The sequence below is a fragment of the Marmota marmota genome, unplaced genomic scaffold (assembly GCF_001458135.2).
Source record: "Marmota marmota marmota unplaced genomic scaffold, marMar, whole genome shotgun sequence".
Taxonomy (NCBI): Eukaryota; Metazoa; Chordata; class Mammalia; order Rodentia; family Sciuridae; genus Marmota; species Marmota marmota.
Genome location: NW_026000101.1, coordinates 388,257 through 400,590, shown reverse-complemented (window position 1 = coordinate 400,590; position 12,334 = coordinate 388,257). Strand labels below are relative to the sequence as shown.

The window sequence follows — 12,334 nt, the reverse complement described above, 5'->3', positions numbered from 1 at the left end:
ACGCTGACCCGCCTGCTCTCTCCTAGGGCTACATCGGACTCCCAGGGCTCTTCGGCCTGCCCGGGGCCGACGGAGAGCGGGTAAGTGCGCTCCTGTGGCGACTCACCATGCGCCCCCTCCGCCTTGGGCAGAGCCCAAGGTCACCGGGTCCCTCCCGGAGGCGGCTGGGAGCGGGCAGCGCGGTGGGGCTTCCAGGTCAGGGAGCCTGGCACAGTCAGCGGCCACCTGAACCATGGCCCAGGTCCACGCAGGAGGCTGCGAGCCTGGAGGGGCCCTGGCCAGGAAAGGGACTCTTCTGGGGAGCCTCTCGCAGGCTTTCAGCAAATGAGAAACAGGCCCACTTCCTACTCAGAGGTGGACTCTGGCCCGTGGTTCATTTTTGCGAATAAAGTTTTATTGAGCCCAGCCGTGCTCATTTGCCCACTGTCAGCCCTGGCCGCCTTCCCCGCCAGTGGCAGAGACCAGGTGGCCCGCAGAGCCAGAGGTTCACCCCTGCTCCTCTGCCCACGGCCTGCTCATCCCGCCCCCTTAGGCAGCTTAGTTCCTTTCCTGGGGTGAATGAGACGGCTGGAGACCCAGGACCTGGTGGCAGCTGTGCCATGCATGAGGTCCAAGGACCAGATGTTGGAGGCTGCACCTGGGTGGAGACAGTGGAGCTGGGTGGGGCAGGGGAGGGGAGTGTCGGCACCAGAGGTGGCACTGGGTGACTGGCTTGCACCCTGAGCTCTGCAGAGAGACCGGGCCCAGCTCTGGGGAAGGCGGGGACCTGAGATTCCCTAGGATGCCCCGTCCTTCCAGCCAGGTGTCCAAGTCAGGGGAGTCGGGATGAGGTGCTCAGGCGCCCCCGGCCCCGCCTTGATGTCCTCTAGAAGCCCCTCAGGGTTCCTCCCTGGCCCACTTCCAGCCTGAGTCCATATTTGGGAACTCAGCTGTAAACTTGTCCGTGAGCTGGACACTGAGGGCCTTAGGAAGGCAGGAGAAGGAGCAACAAGTAAGCACCTGCTGTATGCCAGGAGCACTTTCTTAGGCATCTCCCCAGCAGCCCCCTGCCCTGCAGAGTACAAAGGCCATCTGTCCATCCCACATAACTGGTGACACTGTGTACATAGTATGGATTCCAGGCCCTCTGTCACCTCCCATGGGTGGCTCTGGGGCTGCTGTGGGCCAGCTGTGTCTTGTTGGAGTCCTGTCCTGACCTGTCCCCTGTCTTTCCCCTACAGGGTCTGCCTGGCGTTCCTGGCAAGAGGGGCAAGATGGGTAGGCCGGTAAAGATTTTCCGTGTCTATTACGCAAACTCTATGGGTGGACCCACCCCCGCCGGCCTCACCGCCTGTCTGCTTGGGGCCTGGCGCTTCTTGCCTCTCTGTGCCTGGCTCTGCTCTGCCCTGAGTCCTGTCACCAGAAGGCTGCATGGCTGCTGCGTGGCTGCTGTGTGGCTGCTGCTCCGGGTCCTCTCTCCCTGTGCACCGCTCCTGGGTGCCATGGTGTGGGGGACATCTGCCAGGGGTGTTTTGTGTCTGGGGCCTGCCTGGGTTGGGGGGGCCTAGGCCAGAGCAGGACGCAGGCTCCATCTCAGCACTTGTCTCCACGTCGTCTTGGTGTCACCTGGCTCTGCCCATTTCCTCTCGTGCGCACGCAGATCTGGAGGCAGTGGGGTGTGACAGGCCCACAGTAGGCACAGCCCCAGGAGGGGCTCCGGGTGTCCCCAGTCCACCTCATGTATTCCTCTGCATTGTGGTAGGAAATTGTTTTTCCCCTTGTTTGAGCATCTCCAGGCATGAAGAAAGAGCCAAGGCACAGAGAGATTAAGTCACATGCCTGAGGTTGCACAGCGAGTCAGTAGGGAAGCCAGGATTCTAGGTGAATAGGCTTGTCCCCAAGGTTGCTGATCGCTTGGCGTCACTACTTGATATTAATCTTGTAGAAGTAGGTTTCCCATAGTCGCACCTGTGGGAAGTCATTTACTCCTGTTATTTCATTATTCAGAAGGGGACACTGAGGCTCAGAGGCAGATCGCTGTGTCTGAGGTCTGTCAACTGGGACAACAGGCCCAGGACTCTCGCAGAGGTGCCCTTCTTTCAGGCTGGGCCCCGTACGTGGCCCCCCAGGTTGACCCCTGGCCTGAGAGCTGTGGTCGGCCCATTCCTGGGCCTCCTGTTCCCTGTGGCTCGTGGAGGGGACTTTGGGGGAGGTTAGACTGGACAGGAGCCGGGACACTTGGGGACACAGGGAAGGGGGCTGTCTCATGCGGGGGTGGTGGTGTGTCATTGCCTTTGCAGTGTGTGAAGCTGGCCCTCTGGGGGTCAGGGAGGGCAGAGAAAATCAGGATCCAGTCCTGCCCCCAGGAGCTGGCAGAGGGTCCCCCAGCAGAGCCACCCTCTGTGGCCTGACAGCCTTTTGTGCCCTCAGGTCCAACACCTGCCACCTAGATGTGGGCCAGGAGGAGCACTGCCCCTCGGCCTCGGCCAGGCCCCCCGGGTGGGGAGGCAGTGAATACCCACTGAGCGCCCACCCGATGGGGCAGATGGACGGGCCATGGGACAGGGAAAAATGGCTGAAAGAACGATCAAAAGAATGTCAGGTAGTTCCAGGTGCTGAGAGTGGGGCAGGGGACAGTGAGGGCTTGGAGCGTGGGCTGAGAGGTCCGGCAAGTCCTTCTTGCTTCATGAGTCACCTGCATGAGGTGGGGATGGGAGCCATGTGGCTTCCCAGGGGAGAGCCTTCCAGGTGGAGGTGAAAGCAGGTGCAAAGGCCCGGGGGCAGGAGCATACTTGGTTCAAGTTTTCTGAACCATGATCTTCTCATTTGAGAAATGACAATTGTGTCTAACTCATGGGACCATTGTACTTCCTAGGTGGCTGAGGGGCCACCTGTGTTGAGTGGCTGGAGGTCAGTGGTGTCACCTTCTCTGGGGCTGGTTTCCCATGACTTAAGTTGTGGAGGGGCAGCAGATGGGTCACTCAGGTTGCCTGGGCCGGTGCTGTCCATCCCCAGGCCCACCTCTGGGGCCACGCTGGGGGGCTGGTTCAGCCTCTATCCCAGGAGCCTGGCAGGGCCGCTTCGCAGATGAGATGGAGACTCAGGGAGGTGACTGGCGGGCCCAGCCCTGGGCTCGCTGAGGGCCGAGACTGGACTAGAACGCGGCCCGAGCTCTCAGCTCCTGCCCAGAGGGCGGCTGTGGAGGGCTTGGGTTCCAGAACCCCCTGAGCGTGGAAGAGGCAAGGCTCAGGGAGCCCTGGGAATGGCCTGGCCCCTCCAGCCTGGCACGGGAGGGCGGTCCCTCAGGGGTCCCCGCCCACCTCTGTCTCCCCTCCGCACCCCGCCCCTGCGATGGGCACGTTTCCTGCTTGGTGCCCAAGCCACGCGGTGCTCATGGTGGAGGTGACGATCCATCTACCTGTCTGGGTCGGATGAGGCCACTCGCTCATTTCTGAGTCAGCAAGTGTTTATTGAGCACCTACTGTATACCAGACTGCAGACAGCACTGTGGTCAGACAGACACATACTCGTCACAGAGCGTCAACTCTGAGGGTGGGACTGTCCGCAGGCTAAGGAGCAGAGCCGGGCCCTCTCAGCTGTAAGGGAAGGGAAGCCAGGTCGCGAGGCCCTGGGTGTCCCGGTATTGAACCCGTGTGATTCCCCCTGAGAACCTTTAAGATGAGGTGGATCCTCCCTCTTACCCAGAAAAGGAAGCTGGGGCTCACGCTGGCCACGCCATCTGTCCAGAGGTCCTCTGAGGCCGCGGACTTGACCCCACAGTGGACAGCTCCTCTCTCTTTGCTGCTGCTTGACTTTAACCCCTCAGATCAGCCCTGACCTGGGATGGGAGCGCCCCAGAGCGGGGTGTCAGGAGAGGGCCCCACCGCTGTGCCTGCGCCTTGAGAACGGGAAATGCCCTTGACTCTGGGCCCGCCACCGTGGCCAGCAACCTGCGGACGTCCCCCTGTGCGTGTCCTGGGCCCCTGGCCTGCGGTCCCCAGCCTGCACTCCCTGGGCGGCCCTGAGGCCCACCCCTGGGGCCCCCAGCCCAGCCCCTCCCGGGAATGGCTTTTCCTGAGTCCCCGCTAAGAAGCAACAGCAGGAGCTGAATTCCCTCGGTGGCATCCAGGTGGCCTGTTTCTGGTCTCTTGCTGCAGGCAGACCTCCGGCCCCTGTGCACATCTCCTTGGCCTCTGATTGGGAGGGAGGGTGAGAGTCTTTTGTCCCTGGGAGCTGAGAAGAAGTGGAGGTTGGGGCCCATGGGGGCTGCAGGGCCCCCATCATGGCCTGGCTCCACCTCTTTTTCAGACAGATGAGCAGAGAGGGAAAGGAACTTGCCCAAGGTCACACAGCAAGTTGGTGGCAGAGGTTAGGAGTTGAACCCAGGACCCTGCTGACTACTGCAGGGTGCTCTCCACACAGCCCCCTCCTGTCTTTAACCTCCAAGGAAAGCTGAGTCTATAGCTCTGGCCCTCCTCCCATCTCCTGCTAGAAAGGGAGTTTGTGGGGTTGGAGAAGGGTCTAGACGTGCTGAGAGGGCAGCTCTTGCCGGGCCCGGCTTGCTGGGGCTGGGCTGGGGTCATCGGAACCTGCCTGGGATGCCCGCTGTTCTCAGCCCACAGCTCCTAGCTCCGCGTCTTGGCTTGTGAGCCCAGCGCTGTGCGCTCTCAGGCTGCGGGGAGCAGGGAGACCAGAGACAGAGCTCGTGTTTCTAGGGACACTGAGGCCTCCAGGGGGCAAGGTCCGTAGCAGGGGGTGCCAAGGGCTGGAGGCTCACGTGAGTCAGAGCGTTGATGACTCTGGATCCTGGCGGTAACTCTGCCGCCTCTCCCCCTCCCTCCCCAGGTGACATTTCTCTGCAGCATTTCCTAGTGGACCTCAGAAGGTCAGGGTGAAAACACACTCAGCATTGTGAGGAATGACCGCCGGGAGGCTTCATGGGGTTTTCCCATGTCAGCACACCTGGGGTTCATGCCTCTTCTAGAAAAGAATAAGGGCTATGTCAGGTGAGGTCGGAAGGATGCAGGTTAGACTTGTGCAGGAACTTCCAGATTTTGGAGGACTTATACTTCGTGAGGAGGTCTCGGGCTCCTCTAGGGGTTATCTATTATCCCCGCTGTTGCTATTAACCCTAACTAGCTTAGTGGAGGCCCACTAGAGTTTACCAGGGACTGGATTATAAACATCTCACCTCTCCTCAGCCCTCCCTGCCGGGTGAGGGCAGAGTGGACCCTTCTGCAGGCCCGGGAGCTGAGCCTCAGGGCCGTTAGCAGGACTTCTGATTCTGGGTGCTCCTGCATGCCACCTCCTGTGGAGCAGATGGTTCTATAGACCCTGCCTGGAGGCAGGAGAATGGCTGAGAGGGCCTTCCGAGGTCCCCTCAGCCTTGGCGTCCTGCTCGGGTTGTGGTCACGAAGACCGTCACTGTCCTGACCCCTCCTTAAGTCGTCTCAGCCCCGCTGTCCCGCCCCCCCGGGCCTGGCTCTGCTCAGAGGCCCAGGCCTTCGGTTCCCACAGGGGCCCGACCTGGGGAGGGAGGACCACGTGGCCGAGCGGCAGGAGCCGAGCTCACTCCCTGGCCCCAGGCCAGCCCGCTGCAGCCAGGACGTGGCCCGCAGAGGAAGGACCTGCTGCCAGCCGGCTGGGGTGCAGCCGTGGCCACCTCGCTGCAGCAGGCACAGCCGGAGGGGCAGGTGGGGCGCGTGGGGCCGCATGTCCAGCCTGGTGCCAGCTCTCTGAGAGGCCGACATGAGAGGCCCCGGTGAGTCCTGGAGCCGGGCCAGGCCCCTCGGGGGCGAGGGGAGCCAAGGCCGCAGTCTCCCCAGGGACAGTGAGGTGCTAAATGTCACCTGGGCCTGTGATCCCAGCAGCTGAGGGGGCTGCGAGTTCCAAGCCAGCCTTAGCGACGCGGCAAGGCCCCTCTCCCAACAGAAGGGGCTGGGCTGTGGCTCAGTGGGCAGGCCCTGGTTCAGGCCCCAGTACCAGAGACATACAGAGCACTTGATTGTCCCAGCACCTGTAAAGCGCCATCCTCTCCCCAGCTGTGAGTAATTACAAACTGGACTCCTGGGGGGTGTCCCTTACAGCAAGGAAGACTGAAGGTGCGGCAAGGTGGGTCTGCGTGCGAAGGGCAAGCGGTCCTCAGTGTTGGCCCTTCCTTCTAGTGTGTGAGCCCAAGACTGTGATGGACCCTTGGAGAGGCCCTAGGCTTGCTCTAGTCCAGCCCTTTAGAGAGCAGGCAGTCTGCCTAGGTTCAAAGCCCAGCCTTGCTATTCCACAGCTGGGTGACTTCTTAACCTCTCTGGATCTCAGTTTCTTCATCTTTAAAATGGGACCAATCAAGGGTCTGTTTGGAGGTCACGCTGCTGGAGTTGGCTATTGTCCTTAGGCTGCATTGTGACTTGTGATCCTGATGACAGTCCCTCCTGGCTCCTGCTTCCAAGGCTGCCTGCATGTTTCTGTGAGCTGCCAGCTGTCCGCATGTCTCATCTGTATTCCCCGTTGGGCTGCAGGCGAGAGGTCCCTGGGGGGAGGAGCAGGACTGGTCGGGTGGCTGGGTCCGTGGACCAGCTGGGGCTTCTGAGTGGAGGCCCACGGGATAGAGGCCCACGGGATGGAGGCCCTCTTGCTGCTTCTGGAGAGGGTCCAGTGGCCTCTGTAGCTGGGTTGGGCTTGGGCTGCTGCCGCCTCTCCATCTCGCCCCACGGGGGGTTTCTGTGCCTAGGGGAAGGGGCTCCCTCCTCCCTGGCCTTGTCCAGCTTCTGCCCAAGCTGGGAGGACCCTTAGGACAGGAAGTCCAGGGAGGCCTCTCCCAGGTCACACGGCCAGCCTAGGGTACACCCAGGGTCATCTCTAGATGCTGAGTTAGAGAACAGAACAGGGACTTCTCAGGCCAGGCCTCCAGGGGCAGTGGTCAGCCAGGTGCCCAGCTGGACAGCAGCCCCTGTCCCCTGAGGGCTGGCCCTCCTCTCTTGCCAGGCCCCTCCCTGCAATCCCTGAAGTCCAGAGGTGGGAACCTTCAGAAACGCCCCTGGCCACAGTCCACCTGGTGAGGTCCTTGAACTGGGGGGAGCTAGAACTTTCCAGTGGGGACTCCACGGATCTGGGGAGAGGATCTGGGGAGAGGAAGCTCGGTGGAGTGACATGTGCCCCCAGAGATGGGCCTGCGCGCAGACCCCCCCCTCGCCCGCCTCCGAGGCCAGTGGGGTGTGCCCAGCTGCTGCCTGTGCCCCCCCCCCTGCTGTCCCAGGAGCCACAGAGTCCAGAGAGGTGGAGCCCAGGCTCAGCTCTGCTGCACACGCTGCTGCCCTGTGGCCTTGGCTATGTGATGTGGCCACGCGACATGTCCTCGCTGAGCCTCGACTTTCCCGACTGCTGAATGGAGCCAGCAGCCCCTCCCTCCAGGCGCAGGACAACCACCCTGAGGTCCCGCTGTGCCCTGAAGCCCTCCCTGCGTCCCTGTCCCCTCCCCTTTGTGTCTGACGTCCCTGTCCCCTCCCCTTTGTGTCTGACGCCAGACCTCCTGAGGGCATGTCAGCCTGACCCGGGAGGGATGTGCACGTAGGGCCCACGCCTCGTCTCTGGGTGGCCACCAGAGGCCTTGGGCTGCTTGGCTTTGGTCTCCCGCTTGACCTCCGGGGCTCCGTCTCCCTCCAGACCCCCGCAGTTTAGAACCAGAGGCGGGTCCCCTCCGAGCCTCTCTGCGCCTCGGGGCCTTGGTCTTCGGCAGGAAAACCTGCGCTCTGTTTTTCGTTCACTCTCCCTGGAAAACCGGGTGGCGGGCCGGCAGCAGGCCGGGCTCCTTCCCTTTTGAAGTAGGAACATGCTGGCCCCCAGCACACAGCTGTCCCCACGGCTGTTTTCCCAGCTGCCTGGCTCCCCAGGGGCCTGGTGTGGCCTCCAGGGTGGGGTCAGAGAGGGACCTCAGGGCCTCTGAGTGGCCCAGGCTGTGCCACACCAGCAGTGTGACCTCGTGTGGCCTTGCCACAACTTTACAACTTCTCCTGATCTGTACCATGGGGACCCTGGTGCCACAGGGTGACTTTTGAAGGGTGCATTGTCATCACAGATCTGAGCTGGGAGTGACCAGTGCGGACACTGAGGAACCCGGGAGAGGACCCTGTCAGGTCCCAGCCAGCAGCTGCTCTAGGCCTGGATAGGCTCCCCGAGTCCCCAGTTTGTGTCCTTCCCACGTCATTGGGACCAGGACCCGGACTGGGGGCTGGTGCTTGTACCTTTTTTTTTTCCCCCCAGAGACTCTAAGTAGAAAAGAAGCAGGTCACCGGGCGGGCCCTCCAGAGTGGCCTGTCCCTGAGTGTTGTGTGGGGGTGTTTGTTGATGGCAGGGTGACCTCAGGATCCGCTGCTGTCAGGTCGAGGGAATGAGACTGCTCAGACACTGTCCCTGCGTCCCCCTGGGGTGTGGCTCAAGTCGTCTGCAGCTCCAGACACTGACCTACAGATGTTTCTCTCTCCTGCCCCCAGGGCTTCCCTGGAGACTTTGGGGAGAGAGGCCCCCCTGGATTCGATGGAAACCCGGTAAGTACTTCAAGTGTTTAGGAACAGAGAAGAGATCAGGAGCCCAGACTTTGGGGTCCGAGACCTGGGTTACATCCCACCCCATGACCTGCTGCCTGGGTGTCCTTGGGTGTCTGAGCCTATCCTCCTTTCTACTCTGGGTGACACCCCATGAAGAGTCCCAGCCCGCTGGGCATCTGGGTTGCACGCAGCCCCAGGGCTTAGGGAGGTTCCTGGGTCACTGCCCACCAGAGAGGCCCCAGCTTCTGCCGCCTTAGAAGCAACAGAAATGTTTACGGCCACAGCGGCCTGGGGATGCACACGAGTCGCAGGCCGTCTTTGGAAAGATGAGCCACGTTCCGAAGGAATCTCCACGGCCGGCCTGTTTATAGAGACTGTAAATAATCCGAGGCCCAGGCTCTGTCCCGTGGAGGAGCCAGGTCAGCCTGCCCTGGGGAGCTGGGTCTGCTCCGCGCCTTCCATCCCAGGCTGCAGGCCCAGCTGGGAGAACGCTCGCATTCTTGGCCTGAGGGTGCAGACTTGGCCTGGGGGTGCAGACGGGCCAGAGCTGTCTGCAGCACCCGCCTTGATAGCTGTCTCCTGGGGGCTTCCCGCTGAGCAGCCGCTCACAACTGACCTGCTCTGGTCTCACAGATTCCCCTGGAGGCTTGCCCGCCCTGCTCCCTGCTCCCTGGGGGTCGAGCCTTGGCCCCAGAGCCAGGTGCACCTGGGTTTGCATGCTGCTGCACTGCCGGCCCCGGCCTGTGAGCCTGGACTGACCCTGACCTCCCTGAACCTCAGTCTCCTCATCTGTTAATTGGGGGTGGGGGTCGGAGGGCTCAGAGGGCTGTCGTGAGAAGAGAATGAGGGCAGGGAAGGTGTCCAGCCGACCAGACTCGAGGTAGCCACAGGGCGGTCCCTGCCCACAGAGAAGTCCTGACCCCTCCCCATCCATTGCACAAGACCCAGGGAGCTGGGAAGACTCCTGGGGACAGTGAGGAGAGAGGGGAGGGGACATGCCAGGTGACATGGGAGGGGAAGTCAGGGCGTTTCCTCAGCGGTTCACTTGCTGGGTAACCATTGGAGCATGTCAGTAGAGAACCTTCTAGAACTTTCCCTGGGAGGGGCAGGGATGTGCCTCCTTAGGGCCTAGAGGAGCAGAACGGAGGCAGACCTGATGGGGGCCTGCGGCTCTGCCCCGGTTTCCCCGCTGCAAGGCCAAGGCTGCGGCTTCCTCCCCATGGAGCTGTGCCCCTCCCCTGTCGGGGCTGCCCGGGGTTGGCAGAGGGGAGCACAGCCCCCCGGGTCCCAGCAGTGCCCTTCGCTGATCTTTCCCAGGCCTCCTCTTTGGTTCCGACTCCCCATTTGAACTTGGGCCCCACCCACACCTGTCTTTTTTGGTGTGAGCCCTGGGTAGACCTGGGGGGCTGAGGCTGGGGGTGAGTCATGTGCGAGACCCCATCTCCTCTCTGGGCTGGACAGGGGAGGCCTGAGGGCCTGGGACTGGGGGGCCCTGACCTTGAGCAGATCCCTTCACCTTGGGAAGCCCGGCTGTGCCTCTGGGGAGGGCAGCGGCCCCTCCGTCCACACCCCCAGGTGGGGGCTCTGCCCTCTTCATACCGACACTGGAGGATGCAAGGGCTGGGGGACCCCCTCCCATCCTACAGATGGAAACTGATGGCCGAGGGAGGAAGGGCACTGTCCCAACTCCAGGCCACACACCAGAGGCCCTGGGGCCTGGGACTGGAGCAGGGGGTGGTCAGCACTGAAGTGTCCCCCCAGATGCCCACACGGGGCGGGGTGGGGGTCCTGGAGGGAGACAGGACGCGTAACCACCTTGTGTCTGTGTTTGCAGGGAGAACTGGGCCTGCCAGGGCCCCCAGGAGTCCCCGGCCTCATTGTAAGTACACAGCAGCCTAGGGGCTGGGGGTGGGGGAGAGGCAGGTGTCCCCGAGGAGAGGCCTGGGGATCAGGACTGGCAGCCTGGACAGGAGTCTGAGGAAGGAAAGTCTTGCTGTGTTACCCCAGGTGGGTCTCCCACCTTCTCTGAGCCTGCTTCTCCATTAGTTAAATGAGTGTGGATTTATACTTGCTCTTTGTTGGTTGTTTTACAAGGAGGTCTGGACAGGTGACAGCATGCCTGTTCAACAGGGGCCTCCTGTCCAGAGGCAGGAAGTGGCTGGCAGAGTTGCTGAGACTCTGGACCATGCTGGGAATCTTTAGGGCCCTTCTTCTCAAAGCATGGACTCTGAAACCAAGTCATGGCTCTGCCAAATCCTTGCTGTGTGACTCAGGCCAAATCACTCACCCTCTCTGAGCCTTAGTTTTCTCATCTATGCAGATGAAAGTAGAATCCCCTGGGATTCTTGGTTGTGAGGATTAACCAAGGTGACACAAGTATATTGCTTGGCCCGGGATCTGGCCCTCAGTAAATAATTAGTGGAAAATACTGTTGTATCAGTTACTGTTATTCATCAATAACAATAGTCATTCCTGAGAGAGGGTGCGGCCATGATCAGTCACTCATCTCCTGAAATGCCCAGGACTGAAGGGCCTGTCTGCAGAAGCAGGAAGGGCCTAGGGCTGGGCCTGGCTGGGTGGCCTCGAGGAGCAGCCTATCAGCCCACAGCAGGGCCTGTCCCGGCCTTGGGCCAGTGAGGGGCGAGAGCTGGAGGTCCCTGCAGAGTGTCCCCCAAGGTCTGAGCCATCTGCTCTCCTCTGGGTCATTCCTTATGGAGTTTGAGTCCGGGTGGTATGTGGGGGGGACAGGTAGCTTAACAGATGGGCCAGCTTTGCCACACAGCAACGTGCCAAGAAATGCTGCTCAGAGGGAGTGAGCAAGGCCCCAGGGAGGCTGGGGCATCCCCTGGCTCGGGGTTGGCCAGTGCCGGGGAGAAGGCCCAGAGGTCCCTGTGCAAACCTGCTCGTGTCCAGGTGGGTGGGAGCAGAGCCTGGGGCCGGGGCACAAGCTCAGACCAGCCCGTGTTGAAATCCTGGCCTTGTCTGGCTCTGTGGACCTCACTGTGGGTCCCCTTCCCGAGCTTCGGGGACCCCCCTGTGAATTAGGTCATCATGTCAGAACTGCAGGTGCCAAGAGGGCGGTCCCTGGAGCCAGACCTCCTGGGTTCATGTCCTGGCTCCCCCCATTAATCGAAATGCTCAGCAAGTGCGTTGGCTTCCCTGTGCCTCCACCTCTTTATCTGTAAAATGGGGATAATATTAATGCTTAACTCGGGGGATTGTCGTGGGGCTTTAAATCAGCCAATTCATATAGAGTGCCCAGTACGCAGCAAGCACTCGGGAAGTGTGGTCATAATAGCTATTGTTATTTTATTTATATATTTTTTGGTACTGGGGATTGAACTCAGGGGCACTCAACCCCTGAGCCGCATCCCCAGCCCTATTTGGTATTTTATTTAGAGACAGGGTCTCACTGAGTTGCTTAGCGCCTCACTGTTGCTGAGGCTGGCTTTGAACTTGTGATCCTCCTGACTCAGCCTCCCGAGCCCCTGGGATTACAGGCGTGTGCCACTGTGCCCGGCTTAGCTGTTGTTATTACATCTCTCTCTCACACACACACACACACACACACACACACACACACACGCACGCCTGTGTGTACATATGCTGTGCTTGTCTGGATCACTGAGTGGAGGAAGGTTTTGAAGTCATGTTAGACCTTGGTGGGGGAGAGCATTGCCGTGGACTAGTGATGCCCGCCATGGCTGGGGACTGGGAGTGTCCACCTGTGAGTCACACGTGTGTTGTCCCTGATGCCACTCAGCAGGACTTTGCCAGGCACCTCCTTTGGCACTGGTGGCTGACCTGTCTGCCATGAG

General features: G+C 61.2%; 1 protein-coding gene across 5 annotated transcripts in view; it reads left to right on the top strand.

Annotated features, from left to right (window-relative positions):
* Col27a1 (collagen type XXVII alpha 1 chain) overlaps positions 1-12,334 on the top strand; it is a 126,587-nt gene that overhangs the window by 48,762 nt on the left and 65,491 nt on the right. For 4 of the 5 annotated variants that reach the window (XR_007340633.1, XM_048783133.1, XM_048783134.1 and 1 more), the window contains 5 exons: positions 27-80; positions 1,221-1,265; positions 8,324-8,350; positions 8,463-8,516; positions 10,351-10,395. Coding sequence is in view for 4 of the 5 variants with exons in the window: in XM_048783133.1 (XP_048639090.1) it covers positions 27-80; positions 1,221-1,265; positions 8,324-8,350; positions 8,463-8,516; positions 10,351-10,395 (225 nt within the window). In the remaining variant the exon portion in view is untranslated. The remainder of the gene's footprint in view (positions 1-26; positions 81-1,220; positions 1,266-8,323; positions 8,351-8,462; positions 8,517-10,350; positions 10,396-12,334) is intronic. The other variant, XM_048783132.1, reaches the window with a different exon arrangement.